The sequence below is a fragment of the Elephas maximus genome, chromosome X, assembly GCF_024166365.1.
Source record: "Elephas maximus indicus isolate mEleMax1 chromosome X, mEleMax1 primary haplotype, whole genome shotgun sequence".
In the NCBI taxonomy this organism is placed as follows: Eukaryota; Metazoa; Chordata; class Mammalia; order Proboscidea; family Elephantidae; genus Elephas; species Elephas maximus.
Genome location: NC_064846.1, coordinates 110294772 through 110315993, shown reverse-complemented (window position 1 = coordinate 110315993; position 21222 = coordinate 110294772). Strand labels below are relative to the sequence as shown.

The 21222-nt window shown below is 38.8% G+C and overlaps 1 protein-coding gene across 1 annotated transcript; it reads right to left on the bottom strand.

Annotated features, from left to right (window-relative positions):
- Positions 1-361: 361 nt before the first annotated feature.
- LOC126069530 (histone H3.3C-like) lies at positions 362-772 on the bottom strand. Its single transcript, XM_049873003.1, has one exon. It carries the CDS (start codon positions 770-772, stop codon positions 362-364), a length of 411 nt encoding a protein of 136 aa, XP_049728960.1.
- Positions 773-21222: the final 20450 nt, after the last annotated feature.

The window sequence follows — 21222 nt, the reverse complement described above, 5'->3', positions numbered from 1 at the left end:
CATGACAAAATAGCCAATGCCATAAGTCTATAAGAGTCAGATTTTTTTCTCAGAAAAATTTAATAGATTTATTTATAATTGTTTTAAAGTTGAACTGCTGAAATGTATTCACTGAAACATTTTGACTTGAATTCATGCTTTATGTCCCTGTATTTATATTAAAAATTCACACACAAATGAAAATGGAAAAACTGCCAATACCTGATTTCTGTCCCCTATTTTTCCATTCAGAATCATATACTTCGGTCCCTTTTGACTCCATGGGGAAAAAAAATCTAATGTTCAGAACTACCAATAACAGGAAGAAGAGAATTTCTTTTTTTTTTTAAAGAATGAAATGTATCTCATCATAGTGGAATTTTTAAGCAAGTTCTCCACTCATGTGGTGTGCTAGCTGGATGTCTCTCAGTATAATTGTTACAGTCTTGGCATAGATATCACAAAAGTTGGTGTCTTCAAAAAGGCCAACGAGATAGGCCTCACTTGCCTCCTGCAAAGCACCAATAGCTGCACTCTGGAAAGGAAGATCTGTTATGAAGTCCTGAGCAATTCCTTGCACCAGATGTTGGAAAGTAAGTTTGTGAATCAGAAATTCAGTGGACTTCTGATAATGTCCGATTTTCTGGAGTGCCACAGTACTAGTCCCGGAAAGATGAGGTTTCTTCACCCTTCCAATAGAGGGAGCACTGTTGTGAGGAGCTTTTGTAGCCAGTTGTTTCCTGGGTGCCTTACCATCACTTGATTTGTTATCAGCCTTCTTTGTACAAGCCATGGTATAAGGACCTCCTCCCTTATGCTTCTTCTCCTTTGGCTTGAGCTCAGCGAGCTAGAAGTTGCGTTGGAGTTAGAGAACTACGGCGGCACAGCAGCAGCTGGGAACACCAAGAATCAGGCTATTCTGATTACTGCTTTGACTGTGCTGTCCAATACAGTAACCACAAACACCTTGTCTTTGTTGATTAAGTGCCACCACTCGGTCCCTACCACCATGGGTTCCAATCAGCTCCACTGTAGTTAGGTGTCTTAATTCAGTTAAGGCAGTCCCCATTCCCAAATCTCACTTACATAAAGTAGCAATCACAGCAGCCTTCAAGGATGCTGCGGCTCCCTTCACAAATTGGTTCCTTACGGTTGTGGAAGAAGGTGTCTCCTCTGGGCATACATGTGTGGGTCTGTGGGTCTAACCTGATAAATCCCCTCTAACATGCCAATTTCCCTAAGCCTTTGACATTGTCTCCTACCATATACCAAAGCAGGTCCGTTACTTCAACTTGATTTAGTGTAGGCCACCATATAACCCATGCTTCAGGAAACCAAACAAACTATTAAAGCTTTTCCTAACCTGTAAAATTGAAACACTGAATGAACAATCTGTGCTTCATGGGCTCATATAAATAAACTCAGACTGACCCAACTTTATGTTCTTTGCACCATTATCCCACACCTTTAATAGCCATTCCCACACATATTCCACAGGTTTCTGTTTCTACAAATTAGAACAGTCAAGCAGTGTATTTGGAGTGTAGCATATCTCCTCCTTGATCACAGTTTGTCTGTTAGCTTTTGAGGCTCACTGGGACTTAACTCTAAGTATAGGTCCAGAATCAAAAATGGGTGGTGGGTATGTGTTCCTAGAACATTCAGCAATGTCTCGTAAGGCATCTGCCTCAGGCAATTCCACAGGTAAAGACTCAGACACCTCCCCAGGGGATGACGTAGGCTCTGCCCCAGGAGACAACTCAGACAAAGATTATTCAGACACAGGTGAGTTAATCTCATCAGGTGGGGGTGAAGGAGCTAATGGTTTTACTGGGGAGAGTGACTTAGCAGACAAAGATGGAGTAATTACTTCACATGGGGGGTGAAAGTGGTCTTATGTTGGCAGGAGTCATTCAACAGAATCCGCAGCTTCCCCATTATCTGCCCATATGTCCCCATCCCAATTTTCAGAACCCCATTTCTTCCCAATCAATGCCCTTACTTTAACTTCACACACCATTCAAGGTTGGGAATTCTGTTATTCAGCTACTGTTATGATAAGACTCGGCTTGGTTTTTGTCAATGTCAGCTCCATTACTACAAGAAAGAAGGCTTTCTTTCAGGGCACAAGTGGCAACTGTGAGGTTGTTTACGCTTGAGCTGTTACTCTGAAGCCTTGAGCTCATCTATTTCACCACTTTGTGTAGCAAAAGCAGGAAAAACTAACCACCTTACTTATTCTGACAAAATTGTAGCTAATATTAAACATGCAATCACCCAGGGCCTCACCTTTCACCAATACTTGATCAATTGTGGTGATATTTTGTGTATTGTTATAGCCATCTCATGCCACGGATTAGCAGAGCCCTCTTTACTACTAGAAGCAGTGTCATCCACATCATTAAGACTAACCAAACTTGAGAACAATTTTAGAAAATTCATTCTTACAATTTTATTTTTCTAGAACCACTCTAGATACCAAATGTCTTAGGCTGGGTTCTCTAAGGAAACAAGAAACCAATGAAGCACACACACACACACACACATATATATACCACACATATGTCAGTTCACCATACTGTGGTGGCTTGCATGTCACTGTGGCGGCTCACTTGTCCCTGTGATGCTGGAAGCTGTGCCAATAGTATTTCATATACCAGTAGGGTCACCTATGGTGGACAAGTTTTTTTTCCCCATATTTAAACATCTTTAGCTATTTTTATTCTAAACAGCATTAACATTCATAATTTGATTCAGAGGGCACTAGTTTTTTTTCCAAAGAATTCCTGTGTATTCTTCATTTTTTTTTTAAAAGCTATATGTTGTTGTTCTTAGGTCCCATTGAGTTTGTTCCAACCCATAGCAACCACATGGACAACAGAACGAAACATTGCCTGGTCCAGCTCCATCCTCACAATCGTTGCTATGTTTGAGCTGATTGTTGCAGCCACTATGTCAATCCATCTCATTGAAGGTCGTCCTCTTTTTTGCTGACCGTCTACTTTACCAAGCATGATGTCCCTCTCCAGGGACTAGCCCTCCTGATAACGTGTCCAAAGTACATGGGAAGTAGTCTCACCATTCATGCTTCTAAGGAACATTCTGGCTGTACTTCTTCCAAGACAGATTTGCTGGTTCTTTTGGCAATCTATGGTATATTCAATATTCTTTGTCAACACTGTAAATCAAAGGCATCAGGCACTAGCTCTTATATGTCTAATTCATGAAGACATTTTAAAAAGTGCCATCTCCTGAAACTTACATCTTTGTTTCCTTAAGCATCAGAGTCAGATGCTATGGCCAGCAGCTAAAATTAATATGCATCTTAAAAAATGTACACAAGATAGGAAGTGCCTTAGGCTGGGTTCCCTAGGGAGGCAAAACTAGTAAAGTGGAGGGAGAAAGAGAGAGATTTATCTCAAGGAAATGGCTCATGCAGCTCTAGAGGTTAGCAAGTCCCAAGTCTCTGGGTCAAGCATCAGCATGGAAGTTTCTCATGACTCACGTAGCTGCAGGGGCTGACAAACTCAAGTTTGGCAGGTCAGACTACAAGCTCACAGGCTGCAACGGCTGATGAATCCAAGATTGGCAGTAAGACAGCAGGCTGCTGACTCACAGACTGCAGAGGCTGACAAATTCCAAGAATGGTAGGCAACACAACAGGCTCAAGTCTTAAGAAATGGAGGTCAAATAATGATGAGTCAGATGCAGGATCCAGAGCAAGAGAGCAAGCAAGCAAGCTTTGCCAGAATGGCAGATAGGTTTTAGTGGAGCTCTACGCTAAGACAAAGTAGGAAGAAGGATCTGGCAGCCTACTTCTGAAGAAATTGGCCAGTGAGAACCTTATGAAAACCAGTGGAACATTGTCTGATATAGTGCTGGAAGATGAGCCCCTCAGGTTGGCAGAAACTCAAAGCATGACTGGGGAAGAGCTACCTCCTCAAAGGAGTGTCAACCTTAATGGCGTGGATGGAGTCAAGCTTTTGGAACTTTCATTTGCTGATGTGGCATGTCTCAAAATGAGAAGAAACAGGTGCAAACATCCATTAGTAATCAGGTTTGGAATGTATGAAGTATGAATCTAGGAAAATGGGAAGTTGTCAAAAGTAAGATGGAACACAAAAAGATGAATATTCTAGGCATTAGTGAGGTGAAATGGACTGATATTTTGAATTTTGAATCAGGCAATATATGGTCAACCAAACCTGTAAGAACAAATTGCACTCATTGTCAAAAAGAACATTTCAGAATCCATCATTAGGTATTATCCCTTCAGTGATAGGAAAATATCCATATGCCTACAAAAAAGACCAGTTAATAAGACTATTTACCAAATTTACGCACCAACCACTAATGCCAAAGATGAGGAAATTGAAGATTTTTACCAACTTCATCAATCTGAAATTGGTCAAACTTGCAATTAAAATGCACTGATAATTACTCATGATTGGAATGCCAAAGTTGGAAACAAAGAAGAAGGGGTTGTAGTTTGAAAATATGACCCTGGTGATAGAAATGACACCAGAGATCACATGAGAGAATTTTGCAAGACCAACAACTTATTCATTGCAAGTACTGTTTTTCAACAACATAACTGGCGACTAGACAAGTGGACCTAACCTGACAGAAAACACAGAAATCAAACATACTACATATGTATAAACAGATGATGGAGAAGCTCAGTATTATCAGTTAGATACAGACCAGGGGCTGACTGCAGACTAGACCATCAATTGCTCATATGCAAGTTCAAATTGAAGCTGAAGAAAATTAAAATAAGTTCACGTGAGCCAAAATACTACCTTGAGCATATCCCACCTGAATTTGGAGACCATCCCAAGAATAGATTTGACACATTGTACACTAACGACTGAAAACAAGATGAGTTGTGTGATGACATCAAGGAAATCATATGTGAAGAGAGGAAAGAAAGGAAAGACCAAAATGGAGGTAAGAAGAGACTCTGGAAACTGCTCTTGAATATATACTAGCTAAAGAGAATGGAATGAATGATTAGAGAATGGAATGAATGATTAAGTAATAGAGCTGAACAGACTTCAAAGGGCAGATAGAGAAGACAAAGTCAAGTATTATAGTGAAATGTGCAAAGACCTGGAGTTAGAAAATGAAAAGGGACAAACATGCTCAGCATTACATGGGCAGAAAGAATTGAAGAAATGATTCAAGATTTGAGTTGCAACATTGTGGGGCTCTATGGGGAAAAGATTGAATGACATGGGAAGCATCAAAAGAAGATGGAGAGGCAGGGCAAAGATGGCAAAGTAGTCAGATGCTTCTGATGATCCCTTTTGCAACATAGACCACGAAAAATACAAGTGAAACGACTATATATATGACAAGCTATGAGCCCTGAACATAAAAGGCAAAGTTATAAAAAGGACTGAGCCACAGAGGGATGGAGAGATGTTTCAGAACTGACAAAGAAAAGCCAGACCTGACTCCGTGGGAACCCTCAGGCACGATCCCCCCCAGAGCGACCACAGCGGAGGTGGCAGTAGAGTTCTGGATGCTATTTCCTCAAGGAGAGACAACAAGCCACACAGCCAACTCACACCTCTAGTACCAGAGAAGAACAGCACTCTTGGTGAAAGTGAAGTACACTTGTTTATTTTACTGTGCCCCCAGCCCCCAAGCCGGCTTCAGTGGCTGTCCATTTCCCTGGGCCTGAGAAACCATGCAGGCAAGAAGGCAATGGGATGACTTACACAAAAATAGGTTCTGCTGTGCATGCTGAGCCATTCTCTTGGCCTTGGGGAAGGAATAAATCCACAGTTGGGGAAAAAGATAATCTGCCAGCTCAACTAAGCTGGGGAGATCAGCACAGAAGCAGCTTATATACAAGCACAAACAGATTTTGAATATCTTCCCCGCCCCCACATGGACCAGTGTGGGCCCATTTCAGGAAAATAGGCCCTTGCTGGCAGACTACAACTGTTTCAGCTGTGCTGTGGAGAGGTTGGTTTTTGATGTTTGACACCCTTTGCCTATTAAACAGGGTTCTCACATATCCACATGAGGGGCCTGATGACTGGTGGCTCCACTCAAGTCAACTAGCCACTGTGACAGGGTCCAAGGTTAAGTGGTACCTCCCAAACCTTACAACCAAAAGCATTGGGTGCCCAGAGTGCAGCTGCAGAACCCACCCACCTGTCCTCACAGACACTTAGGGGATGGCTGTCATCCCCCTGCCTTGTCCAGAGAGTGACCCCCTGCTGCAACCAGACACCTCTACCTACACCAATCACCCCTACCCCTCTAAGACTGTAGGACAGAGCCTGTACCACACACTTGATGAAAAACAACCTGGACACCTGAGCTGAATCCATACAAGAAAAGTGAGTGGACCCCTAGGCTCATACACATGGTAACAGCTCTAGCCATCTGGTGACAGGACGTTAGAGCTTCAAAGGCGAAAATAATCAACCTAGCTCACTCAAGCAGCATATTTGGGCATATCAAAACAAAACAAAGCAAGAATCTAGGACACAGTAAGAAACATAAAACAAACTAATACAATAACTCATAGGTGGATCAGAGACAGCAGTCAAAATCAAATCACATAAAGAAGCAGACCACAATTGCTTCAACAAACTCCCAAAACAAAGAATCAAGGAATCTTCCAGAAGAAGGTGTCTTCCTGGAACTACCAGATGTAGAATACAAAAGATTAATGTACAGAACTTTTCAAGACATCAGGAATGAGATCAGGCAAAACACAGAACAGGCCAAGGAACACACAGATAAAGCAGTTGAAGAAATTTAAAACGTTATTAAAGAACATAATGAAAAATTAAATAGGCTGCAAGAATCCATAGAGAGACAGCTACCAGAAATTAAAAAGATTAACAATAAAATTAAAAAATTTGACAACTCAATAAAAAGTCAGAGGAACAGAACTGAAGAAAAGGAAGGCAGAATTAGTGAGATAGAAGATAAAACACTTGGCACGAATACATTCAAAGAAAAATCAGGTAAAAGAACTTTTAAAAATGCAGAAAACCTAGAATCATGTGGAACTCTATCAAGAGAAATAACCTAGGAGTGATTGGAGTACCAGAAGAGGGAGGGATAACAGAAAATACAAATAGAATTGTTGAAGATTCTTTGGCAGAAAATTTCCCTGATATCATGAAAGATGAGAAGATATCTATCCAACATGCTCATCAAACACCCCATAAGGTAAATCTCAAAAGAAAGTCACCAACACATATTACAATTAAACTTGCCGAAACCAAAGATAAAGAGAGAATTTTAAGAGCAGCTAGGGTTAAAAGAAAAGTAACCTACAAAGGAGAGTCATAAGAATAAACTCAGACTACTCAGCAGAAACCATGCAGGCAAGCAGGCAATGGGATGACTTGCGTAAAGCATTGAAGGAAAAAAAAATGCCAGCCAAGAATCAAATATCCAGCAAAACTCTTTTTCAAATATGAAGTCAAAATTACAACATTTCCAGATAAACAGAAGTTTGAGGAATTTGTAAAAACCAAACCAATACTACAAGAAATAATAAAGGGAGTTCTCTGGTTAGAAAATCAATAATATCAGATATCAATCCAAGACTAGAACACAGGACAGAGCAACCAGATATCAACCCAGAAAGGGAAATCACAAAAATAAATCAAGATAAAAAAACACTCAAAACAGGGAACCAGTGATCTCATTATGTAAAAGATGACATTATAACAATAAAGAAGGACTAAGAAATGTAGTCATAGATCTTTCATCTGGAGAGGAAGTCAAGGTGATATAAAAAAATAACAGTTAGGTTTAAACTTAGAAGAAAACAAAAAAATACAAGAAAAAAACAAAGACTCAACAAAACAAAATCAACAACAATGAATAAGAGAAGACAATATATGAAGATAACTTACACAGCACAAAATATTAAGTGGAAAAAAGTAACTGTCAACTGCTCACAAAAAAAGACATCAAAATGACAGCACTAAACACACACCTATCCATAATTGCGCTGGATGTAAATGGACAAAGTGTACCAATAAAGAGACAGATAGTGGCAGAATGCATAAAAAAATGATTCGTCTGTATGCTGCCTACAAAAGACACACCTTACACTTAAAGACATAAACAAACTAAAACTCAGAGGATGGAAAAAATAATATCAAGCAAACAACAATAAAAAAAGCAGGAGTGGCAATATTAATTTCTGACAAAATAGACTTTAAAGTTAAATCCACCACAAAGGATAAGGAAGGACATTACATAATGATTAAAGGGACAATATACCAGGACAATATAGCCATATTAAATATATATGCACCCAATCGCAGGGCTTCAAGATATATAAAACAAACTCTAACAGCATTGAAAAGTCAGATAGACAGCTGTACAATAACAGTAGGAGACTTCAACACACCATTTTTGGCGCAGGACAGAACATCCAGAAGGAAGCTCAATAAAGATACTGGAGATCTAAAACCCACAATCAACCAACTTTATCTCATAGGCATATACAGAACACTCCACCGAACAGCAGCCAAGTATACTTCCTTTTTCAGCGCACATGGAAAATTCTCTAGAATAGGCCACATATTAGGTCATAAAGCAAGCGTTAACAGAATCCAAAACATGGAAATATCACAAAGCATCTTCTCTGACCATAAGGCCATAAAGCAGATATCAGTAACAGAAAAAGCAGGGAAAAGAAATCAAACAATTAGAAACTGAAAAAAAACCCGACTCAAATATGACTGGGTTATAGAAGACATTAAGGATGGAATAAAGTAATTTATAGAATCCCATCAGAATGAAAACAAGTCCTATCAGAACCTTTCAGACACAGTTAAAGCAGTGCTCAGAGGTCAATTTATATCAATAAATGCACACATCCAAAAAGAAGAAAGGGCCCAAATCAAAGAATTATCCATACAACTTGAACAAATAGAAAGAGAGCAAAGAAAGAAACCCTCAGGCACAAGAAGAAAGCAAATAATAAAAATTAGAGCAGGGTTAAATGAAATAGAGAACAGAAAAACAATCATAAGAGTTAACAAAACCAAAAAGCTGGTTCTTTGAAAAAATAACAAAATTGATAAACCACTGGCCAAACTGACAAAAGCAAATAACCCAAATAAAAAATGAGATGGGCAATATCACAACAGACTCAACTTAAATTAAAAGTATCATAGCAGATTACTATGAAAAATTGTACCCTAACAAATTTGAAAACCTAGAAGAAATGGATGAATCTCTAGAAACACACTACCTACCTAAACTAACACAAACAGAGGTAGAACAACTAAATAAACTCATAATGAAAGAAGAGATTGAAAAGGTAACTTAAAAATTCCCAACAGAAAAGCCCTGGCCAGGATGGCTTCACTGGAGAGTTCTACCAATCTTTCAGCAAAGAGTTAACACCACTACTAATAAAGGTATTTCAGAGCATAGAAAAGGATTGAATATCCCTAAACTCATTCTATGAATCCAGCATAGCCCCGATACCAAAACCAGGTAAAAAAAAAAAAAAATTTTTTTCCACCAGAAAAAAAGAAAATTACAGACCTATATCCCTCATGAAAGGAGATGCAAAAATCCTCAAAAATTTCTAGCCAATAGAATTCAACAACAAACCAAAAAAATAATTCACCATGACTAAGTGGGATTCATACCAAGTATGCAGGAATGGTTCAACATTAGAAAACAATCGACGTAATCCATCGTGTAAATAAAACAAAAGACAAGAACCACATGAACTTATCGATTGATGCAGAAAAGTCATTTGACAAAGTCCAACACTCATTCATGATAAAAACTCTCAGCAATATAGGAATACAGCAAAAATTCCTCAACATAATAAAGGGCATTTATACAAAGCCAACAGCCAACATCATCCTAAATGGAGAGAGTTTGAAAGTGTTTCTCTTGAAAACGGGAACCAGACAAGGATGCCCCTTATCACCACTCTTGTTCAACATTGTGCTGGAGGTCCTAGCCAGAGCAATTAGGCTAGATAAAGAAATAAAGGGCATCCACATTGGTAAGGAAGAAGTAAAGTATCTCTCTTTGCAGATGACATGATCTTATACACAGAAACCCCTAAAGAATCCTCAAGAAAACTATTGAAACTAATAGGAGAGTTCAGCAAAGTAGCAGGATAAAAGATAAACATGCAAAAATCATTTGGAATCCTCTACACCAACAAAAAGAACATAGAAGACGAAATCACCAAAACAATACCATTTTGAGTAGCCCTCAAGAAGATAAAGTATTTAGGAACAAATCTTACCAGAAACGTAAAAGACCTATACAAAGAAAACTACAAGACACTACTGCAAGAAACCAAAAGAGACCTATATAAGTGGAAAAACATACCTTGCTCATGGATAGGAAGAATCAACATTGTAAAAATGTCTATTCCACCAAAAGCGATCTATAGATACAATGCACTTCCAATCCAAATTCCAACAACATTTTTTAATGTGATGAAGAAACAAATCACCAACTTCATATGGAAGGGAAAGAAGCCCTGGATAAGTAAAGCATTACTGAAAAAGAAGAAAGTGGGAGGCCTCACTCTACCTGATTTTAGAACCTATTATACAGCCACAGTAGTCAAAACAGCCTGGTACTGGTACAACAACAGGCACATAGACCAATGGAACAGAATTGAGAACCCAGATATAAATCCATCCACATATGAGCAGCTGATATTTGACAAAGGCCCAGTGTCAGTTAATTGGGGAAAAGATAGCCTTTTTAACAAATGGTGCTGGCATAACTGGATATCCATCTGCAAAAAAAAAAAAAAGAAACAGGACCCATACCTCACACCATGCACAAAAACTAACTCCAAGTGGATCAAAGACCTAAACATAAAGACTAAAACGATAAAGATCATGGAAGAAAAAATAGGGAAAACTTTAGGAACCCTAATACAAGGCATGAACAGAATACAAAACATTATTAAAAATGACGAAGAGAAACCCGATAACTGGGAGCTCCTAAAAATCAAACACCTATGCTCATCTAAAGACTTCACCAAAAGAGTAAAAAGACCACCTACAGACTGGGAAAGAATTTTCAGCTATGACATCTCCGACCAGCGCCTGATCTCTAAAATCTATATGATTCCGGTAAAACTCAAGCACAAAAAGGCAAACAACCCAATTAAAAATTGGGCAAAGGATGTGAACACACACTTCACTAAAGAAGATATTCAGGTGGCTAACAGATTCATGAGAAAATGCTCGCGATCATTAGCCATTAGAGAAATGCAAATTAAAACTACGATGAGATTGCATCTCACTCCAACAAGGCTGGCATTAATCCAAAAAACACAAAAGAATAAATGTTGGAGAGGCTGCGGAGAGATTGGAACTCTTGTACACTGCTGGTGGGAATGTAAAATGGTACAACCACTATGGAAATATATCTGGCGTTTCCTTAAAAAGTTAGAAATAGAACTACCATACAACCCAGAAATTCCACTCCTCGGAATATATCCTAGAGAAATAAGAGCCTTTACACGAACGGATATATGCACACCCATGTTTATTGCAGCCCTGTTTACAATAGCAAAAAGTTGGAAGCAACCAAGGTGTCCATCAACAGATAAATGGATAAATAAATTATGGTATATTCACACAATGGAATACTATGCATCGACAAAGAACAATGATGAATCTGTGAAACATTTCATAATACGGAGGAACCTGGAAGGCATTATGCTGAGTGAAATTAGTCAGTTGCAAAAGGACAAATATTGTATAAGACCACTGTTATAAGATCTAGAGAAATAGTTCAAACTGAGAAGGACACATTCTTTTGTGGTTACTAGAAGGGGGAGGGAGAGAGAGTGGGAGAGGGCTATTTACTGATTAGACAGTAGGTAAGAACTACTTTAGGTGAAGGGAAGAACAACACTCAATACAGGGAAGGTCAGCTCAACTGGACTGGACCAAAAGCAAAGAAGTTTCCTGAATAAACTGAATGCTTCGAAGGCCAGCGGAGCAAGGGCGAGGGTTTGGGGACTGTGGCTTCAGGGGACATCTAAGTCAATTGGCAAAATAAATTCTATTGAAGAAAACATTCTGCATCCCACTTTGAAGTGTGGAGTCTGGGGTCTTAAATGCTAACAAGTGGCCATCTAAGACGCATCAATGAGTCTCAACCCACTTGGATCAAAGGAGAATGAAGAACACACTAAGGTCACAAGGTAATTATGAGTCCAAGAGACAGAAAGGGCCACATGAACTGAGACTTACATCATCCTGAGACCAGAAGAACTAGATGGTGCCTGGCCACAACCAATGACTGCCCTGACAGGGAGCACAAGAGAACCCCTGAGGGAGGAGGAGAACAGTGGGATGCAGACCCCAAATTCTCATAAAAAGACCAGACTAAGACTAGAAGAATCCCTGCGGTTATGGTCCCCAAACCTTCTCTTGGCCCAGGACAGGAACCATTTCCAAAGACAACTCATCAGACGTGGATTGGACTAGACAATGGGTTGGAGAGAGATGCTGATGAGGAGTGAGCTACTTGTACCAGGTGGACACTTGAGACCATGTTGGCATCTCCTGTCTGGAGGGGAGATGGGAGGGTAGAGGGGATTAGAAACTTGCAAAACGGTCACGAAAGGAGAGAGTGGAAGGAGGGAGCGGACTGACTCATTAGGGGGAGAGTTAAGTGGTAGTATGTAAAAAAGAAAAAAAAATTTTTTTGATGTAGTAAGGTGTATATAAGTTTATATGTGAGAGACTGTCTTGATTTGTAAACTTTCACTTAAAGCACAATAAAAATTATTTTACAAAAATAAAGAAGAAAAAAATTCCTAGAATCAAACGAGAAAGAAAGCACATCATACTTTTGGGACACAGCAAAGGAAGTTCTCAGAAGTCAATTTATAGCAGTAGATGCATAGATCAAAAAAGAAGAAAGGAACCAAATCAAAACATTAGCTGTATAACTCAAACAAATAGAAAGAGAATAGCAAAAGAAGCCCACAGCAACCAGAAGAAAGGAAATAAAGATCGGAGCAGAAATTAATGAAATAGACAACAAAAAAACAATAGAAAGAAACAGCGCTGAAAGTTGGTTCTTTGAAAGGATCAACAAAATGGACAAACCATTGACTGAACTGACAAAAGAAAAACAGGAGAGAATGCAAATAACTGAAATAAGAAACGAAGTGGGGGACATTACAACAGACCCAAATGAAATAATGAAGATCTTAACAAAGTACTGTGAAAAACTATACCCAACAAATTTGAAAAACAAGAGGAAATGGACGGATTTCTAGAAAGACACTATCTACCCATCTAACACAAACTGAAGTTGAAAATTTGAACACACCCATGATAAGAGTTTGAAAAGGTAATAATAACAAAACAAAACCCAACAAATGAAAGCCCTGGCCCAGATGGCTTCACTGGAGAATTCTAACAAACTTTCAGATAAAAGCTCACAACAGTACTACTCAAATTATTTCAGAACATAGAAATGGAAGGGATACTTCCAAATTCATTCTATAAAGCCAGCACAACCATGATACCAAAACCAGGCAAAGGCCCCACAAAAAAAAGAAAAGAAAATTACAGACCAGTATGTCTCATGAATATAGATGCGAAAATTCTCAACAAAATTCTAGCCAATGGAATTCAGCATCACAACAAAAAGAATACAACACTATCAAGTAGGACTCATTCCAGGTATGCCATTTTCTCTTGGCTCTCTAGAAGATTTGCACTGCTTTCTGCTAAATCCTGAAACCCCTGTTAATTTAATAGGAAGAGATATTTTATCTAAATAGAATTGCCATTTAAAATTTAATGAAAAAGGGGAGGTATTATTAACATTGTCTGATAATAAAAAATTAGGAATGTTGTTGTTGTTAGGTACTGTTGAGTCGGTTCCAACTCATAGCAACCCTATGGACAACGGAACAAAACACTGTCTGATTCAGCACCATCCTCACAGTCATTGCTATGTTGGGGCCAATTGTTGCAGCCACAGTGTCAATCCATCTCATTGAGGGTCTTCCCCTTTTTCAATGACCTCTACCTTATCAAACATGATGTCCTTCTCCAGGGACTGGTCCCTCTTGATAATATGTCCAAAGTATGTGAAACGAAGTCTCTCAATCCTTGCTTCTAAGGAGCATCTGGCTGTACTTAGTCCATAACAGACTTGTTTGTTCTTCTGACAGTCGATGGTATATTCAATATTCTTCACCAACTCCATAATTCAAAGGCGCCAATTCTTCTTTGGTTTTCTTTATTCATTTTCCAGCTTTCAAATGAATATGAGGCAATCGAAAACACCATGGCCTAGGTCAAGGGCACCTTAGTCCTTAAAGTGACATCTTTGCTTTTAAGCACGTTAAAGAGATCTTTTGCAACAATTTCAATTTTCCTAGAATCATACTTTGTATTTTACACATTACTATTATTAATGGATGTTTGCAGCTGTTTCTTTTCATTTTGAGTTATGTCACATCAGCAAATGAAGGTCCTGAAGCTTCACTCCAACCATGTCATTAAGGTTGACTTTACTTTGAGGAGGCACCTCTTCCTGTCATATTTTGAGTGCCTTCCAACCTGAAGGGTTCTTCTTCTGGCATTATACCAGACAATGTTCCACTGCTGTTCACAAGGTTTTAATTGGACAATTTTTTTCAGAAATAGACTGCCAGGTCCTTTTTCCTAGAATGTCTTAGTCTGGAAGTTCTATTGAATCCTGTCCACTGTGTGTGACCCTGCTGGTATTTGAAATACTGGTGGCACATCTTCCACCATCACAGCAACATGCAAGCCATCACAGTACAACAAACTCACAGACGTGTGGGAAAACTCAGGAACAGACAACATTCGAAAGGAAGAGATTATCTGCCACAGCAAGCCCTTGCTACACCTCTTCAAAATTTTGTTCCAACAGATCCTCTGCCCCGAAGTAATTTCTCGGGTTCCCAAAACTTTGTGGCCCATGACTTCTATAGATTTTAGCAAGGTTCTGTCTGCTTATCCTATCAAAATTCAAGTGGACACATCTAAGCCTTTGCTTAAGATTCTACAATACCCACTAAAACTGAGAAGCAAAAGAAGGAATAACTCCTATTATTCAAGATTTTCTTTCTAAATGGTTAAATGCCTGCTGCACTAGCCCTTGCAACACCCCTATCCTTCCAGTTAAGAAGGCTCATGGTAGAGGTTGACGTTTTGTTCAGGACTTATGTGCAATAAATTGCATTGTTATTTCTAAGTATCCCGTTGCCCGTAACCCATACCTGTTACTTTCCAATGTTCCCTCTGAAATAGGATGCTTTACTATTATAGACTTTTGTAGTGCATCTTTCAGCATTCCTGTGGAACTTGACGGTAGATATTTGTTTGCTTTTACTTGGGAAAACAACTGGCTTAGAATGTCATGACCCAGGGTTTTACAGAGGCTCCCAGTTTTTCTTCTCAATTTTGCGTGCAAATTTGCAACCTTTAAAATTTTCAGATAAATCAATATGTCAACAATCTGCTGGTGTGCTCAACCTCTCAACAGAGTTGTCTTAAGGACAGTATTGCATTGCTAAAACATTTAGCCTTTCACAAACATGAAAAGAAAAACTGCAATTAGTTCAGCCTTCCGTTAAATACATAAGTCATTTTATCTCTGCAGAAGGCATTTCTACTGACCCCAAGAGAAAAGAGGCTATTGCCACTTTTCCCTTTCCTGAAACAAAGAAATAATTAAGGGGATTTCTGGGTCTTTAGAGTTATTGCCAAGCCTGGCTTCCTAATTATTCTCTCATGGAACAGCCTTTATTCAAATATTTGAAAGCTTCTGATCCTGATCCATTCTATCTTACCCCAAAAGATCAAGGGGTGATAATTTAGTTAAGAGAAACTTTGATTTAAACTCCTGCTTTAGGATTTCCTAGCTATCATTTGGACTTGGCACTTTTTGTGCATGAAGTTTCTGGTAAATTCTGGTAAGAAATTAAGTGTTCTTACACAGAATTACGAGGCACAAAATAGGCTTGTGCGTTACTATAACCTGCAGCTGGACCCTGTCTGTGGTCAGGGCCTACCCCCTTGCCTTATGGCAGTGGCTGCTACAGCAAAATTCATAGAAAACACGGCTGATATAGTTTTGGTAAACCTTATATGTACCAGTGCTGTGTCTGCATTGTTTAATTCTGCTTTAACTCAACATTTATCTTCCAGGAGACTCACTTCTTATAAAGTGCTTCTTCTGGCAGTCACTAATACTAGGTTACCTATGGTGCTTTAAACCCAGCTACGCTTCTACTTACAGCTGATAAGGATGACTGTGCTTCCCGTGATTGTTTAGACTTAATCAAGCAGCTTCTGACTCCTCAGAGTGATTTAAAGGAAACTCCCTAGACAAATCCTGATACAATATTATTTATAGATGGCTCTTATTTGAAACCAATTCCTAGCTCTCACTACCAGGTTTTCCATGCTGTTAACAACTTCTATTGAAGTTCTTGAAAGCCATCCACTCCCCAAAGCTACACTAGCTCAGCAAGCTGAATTTACTGCTCTTACCAGAGCATGTAAACTGGCTAAAGGAGAATCCTTAGCTGTTTTTACAGGCTTGAAATATGCATTTGCGATTCTACGTGATTTTAGAATATTATGGAAACAAAGAGGTTTTTTAACCTCTTCTAGTTAGTAACACTATTAAAAATGGGGCTTTAAACTCTCCAGATAGGGATTGGACTGGACTATAAGATAGATAATGATACTGGTGAGGAGTGAACTTCTTTATTCAAGTAGACACATAAGAGTGTGGGCATCTCCTTTCTGGAGGCAAGATGGGAAGGAAGAGGGGGACAGGAGCCGGTTGAAGGGACGGGGGAACACAGGGTAGAGAGGAGGAATGTGCTGTCTCATTAGGAGTAGAGCACATAGCAAGGCGTATATAACTTTTTGTATGAGAGACTGACTTGATTTGTAAACTTTCACTTAAAGCACAATAAATAAATAAATAAATAAAATTGAATGGTTAGAAAAATAAACCCTTTAACATATTAAAAGGGGGGTGCTTTAGTAACAGATGTGTTGGATGCCTTACTGCTCCCTTCTGAAATTGTTGTAATTAAAATAGAAGCACACCAGCCAAAAGGAGTGCCCCAAACTGAGGAAATTAGAGGAAATAATCTCACTCATGCAGCTGCCAAAAAAGCTGCTTCCTAAATTATTGTTGCCCCTGTAATAGCAAAAGGGCATGTAGAGGGGCTTTTGAAAGAACCTACAGAAAGCTATTCTCACGAAACCACTGGTACATTCACACCCACCAAAGAAAAGCTTTTAAAACATCAGCAATTTGCTCAGTCTAAAGAAGCTGAATATTTTTTCTATAAAGAAGCTGAAGTATGGAAAAAGTCAGGCTGTTATCAAGAGACAGACACTAAACTATGGTTAGGACCTACTGCCAAAATTGTTGTTCTTAAGCTTTTATACGTCTCTATGAAATTTTTTTTTTTTTATGATGAAGAGTCTATGTGAGAATAATTGTCTAGGGAGAGATAAAATGGTTGAAGTTTTAAAGAAATACTAATGGGGAAATTTTTCTGAAGCAAGTGAGCATGTGGCCGTGCACTACTTTTTCTGCCCTTGTTATAATCCTATCATTATAACAAGGCATCCCTTTGGACAATATCCTTTGCCTTCTGGGCCTATGCTCGAATGACCTTTGGATTTTATCCAGATTCCACCTTCAAGTGTTTACAAATATGTCTTAGCAATAACTTGTAGATTTTCACATTGAGTAGAAGCTTTCATCTGTTGATGAGCCCTGCTTTTTTGTGGCAAAGAAGCTCCCTGAAAACATAACACCTACTTAGCGAGCACCCAAAATTCTTTGCAGTGATCAAGGAAGTCATTTTACTGGACAAAGTATTCAAAAATTGTGCCAAGTTTTCCCTATATACTAGAGATTAATTGCCCTTACCATCCATAATCCTCTGGGCTTGTAGAAAGGACTAATGGTATAATAAAAAACTCAACTTACCAAAGTTTCCTAATCCTTAAATTTGCCCTGGACTGAAGTTCTCCCTTTAGTCCTTCTGAACTTAAGAAACACTCTTTTCAGATCTCAAAAAATTACTCCTTATGAAATAATTACTGGAAGGCCTGCGATCCTTCCCTACATTGCCTCAATTGATCTTAACTTAGTACAACCTGAATTATTAAAATATTGTCAATCTTTAATGCAGTGCTCTAAGAATATTTTTCACAAGTTAAAGAGGCATTGGAGGAGCAGAAATACTACCCCAGTAAATTATGTTTATTGCAAAAGGACACCAACTAAAAGATTCTTTGGAACCCTGCTGAAAGGAGTCTTATCTTGTCCATTTAACCAGGCTTTGTACAGCTTTTTTTTTTTTTTTTGTACAGCTAAACTAGAAGTAATTAACCCTTGGATTTGTATATCACTATTGAAAAAGGCTAAAGCGCCCATTTGGACTTGCCAGCAAGCCGGAGAGTTGAAACTCAGACCGAAGCAGTGCCCTGATGACCAGAAGCAAGTCACTTCAAAGTCACAGAGCGAGATCACATGTGAGCTGCTGAAATCTACAGACTCTGCTCCTTACCTGTTGGTATTTTAATGGTTTTGACTATTTTTGCTCACCTGTGGAATTATTTCTTCTTAGTAACTCTAGAAATCATTGAATATCTTTAATCCCAGAAGTTTAACATTTTTATTCCTTATACTAGTAATTGGAAGAGTTTAATGCTTGTAACCTTTTTGAAATAGTTTTATTTTACCTACTTGTATCCATCTCTTAATGAATTACCAAAAAAATGTGTTCTATACTCATTAATTTCCTTTTGCTTTACAGTATTAAGTAACTTTTTTATTATGACATTTATAATAAATTTTTTCTTTGTGTTTGTTATAACCACCACTGATGTCTGGGAAGAAAATGCTTTTATCAGGTCAGGTCAACCAGTTGCCAGCACCAGCAATTTAACAGAATGTTGCGTGTGTCACCCTACCTGTGATCCACACAGGAACACACAGATCCTCTCACTCTGACAGTTTTAGATTATAAGTTCACATCTAATTTTACTATTGACTTTGAAAAACCATGTAAATATACCATCTGTGTCAAACTATGGCTAACCCCAGAATTGTCCACTTACTCATCAGCTCCCTGTTTCAATCTTTCCCTGCATGGATAGAATGCTCTACTCTGTCCACACTATGTGAAGTTTTTGTTAACGATACTCGATATTACCACTCAATAATAGGTAACAGTATCAGATTTGATCCAAATCTCCCTATTTGTGCTTCCTTCTGGAATCCCCTAAATTTTAGAGAATTGTCCATTTGTACTGACTCAATAACTGCAACCTGGCTTGAGAGGGCCAATCGGCCCACTCCGTTTCCAATATTCAAACTATATATATATATATATATAAAATATATATATATATATAAAATATACCAAATCTAGATGCATCTTTTTATACAAAAGACCAACTTATGCAAAAAAAGAGTCAAATGATTTACCTTATACTTGGGCTTTGCCATGTTTAGATGGTTGGGGTATGATAGGCCGATGTACTTTAGGAATATTAGGAATTCCCATGACTAACCATTCATACAATAACAGTTTACAAAAACCAAAAACAAACTCATTGCCATTGAGTTAATTCCTACTCATAGCAACGCTATAGGATGGAGTAGAACTGTCCCATAGGGATTCCAAGGAGTGGCTGGTAGATTCAAACTACTGACCTTTTGGTTAGCACCCAAGCTCTTAACCACTGTGCCACCAGGGCTACATTATTATTATAAACCTGTTGCTGTCGAGTCAATTCCGACTCATAGCGACCCTATAGGACAGAGTAGAACTGCCTCATAGAGTTTCCAAGGAGTACCTGGTGGATTCGAACTGCTAACCTTTTAGTTAACAGCTGTAGAATTTAACCACTATGCCACCAGGGTTTCTGGTTATTATTATAGGGCTTGTTAAATGTATAATGTGTTTTTCTCATTGCCACAGCCAACCCTTGAGATATGGCCATGTGACGAATTATATATTTAGAAGAAACTGATTTTCCTAAAGAGGATGAGGTTTAGTTCTGAAGTCAAAACTTTTTTGGGATTCCAGTTATTCTTCTAATGCAGCCCTGTTCACAACACTCATCCCAATCAGAGTTTGTCCAGCCTGAAGATGAGAACCATAACTATGGCAAGGTGAAGTTGCATGGTACCCGGCCAGCTGCTAAAAGTCAAGCGGTGTCCAAATGCTAAAAGGCAACATCCAAGGTCTTAAAAACTGCCAGAAGAACAGCCCAGCTGGAGCAAAACTCCCAGATCTAGAGTTTGGAGAAAAACATAGTAGATCCAGTTCCCTGCAAAAATCAGCCACCTGAAAACAGCAGCTTAAAGACTCACACAGAGCAACCATGCCAGAGACTCCAAGTCCTTGCCAAAAATGGATAATTCTTTTAGGGGTGATCTATCACCCTCTAGCAGTGGCTTAATCAAAAGGGGAGATGTATTATTGAAGTTTAGAATATAAGGTGCTGGCATAACTGAATTAGGTGACTTCACACCTAAATAATACTACTTAAAATTAAAAAAACTCCACTCTGAATTTAACTAAGATTTTCATTTATACTCTTCCAAGAAACCACTCAGCCTTTTGTCAAGGTTTTATTGCTTGAAAAACAAAAGTCCAGTATCTGTTAAGAATGTTTACGCAGCTGACCCCAGAGAAGGTGCATTACTAATATTGTTAAATGAAGTTAGAACCTGTAAATAACTTCATAGCCAAAATAGGTATATGTCTTAGTTATCCAGTGCTGCTATAATAGAAATACCACAAGTGGATAGATTTAACAAGGAAAAAATTTATTCTCTCACAGTCTGGGAGGGTAGAAGTCCAAATTCAGAGTGACCGCTCTAAGGGAAGGCTTTCTCTCTCTGTCGGTCCTGGGCGAAGGTGGTTCTGGAAGAAAGTCCTTGTCATCAATCTTCCCTTGGTCTAGGGGTTTCTTTGGCCAGGAACCGTAAGCCCAAATGATGCACTCTTCTCCCAGCACTGCTTTCTTGGTGGTATGAGGTCTCCTTGTCTCTCTGCTTGTTTCTCTTCTATATCTCAAAAGAGATCGGCTCAAGACACAATCCAGTCTTGTACATTGAGTCCTGCCTCATTAACATGACTGCTACTAATCCCATCTCATCAACATCATACCCACAGCTGTCGAGTCGATTCTGACTTATAGC

What these genes read in the sequence shown, in the direction of transcription:
- LOC126069530 (XM_049873003.1), bottom strand. Translation starts at nt 772, where the DNA reads ATGGCTTGTACAAAGAAGGCTGATAACAAATCAAGTGATGGTAAGGCA.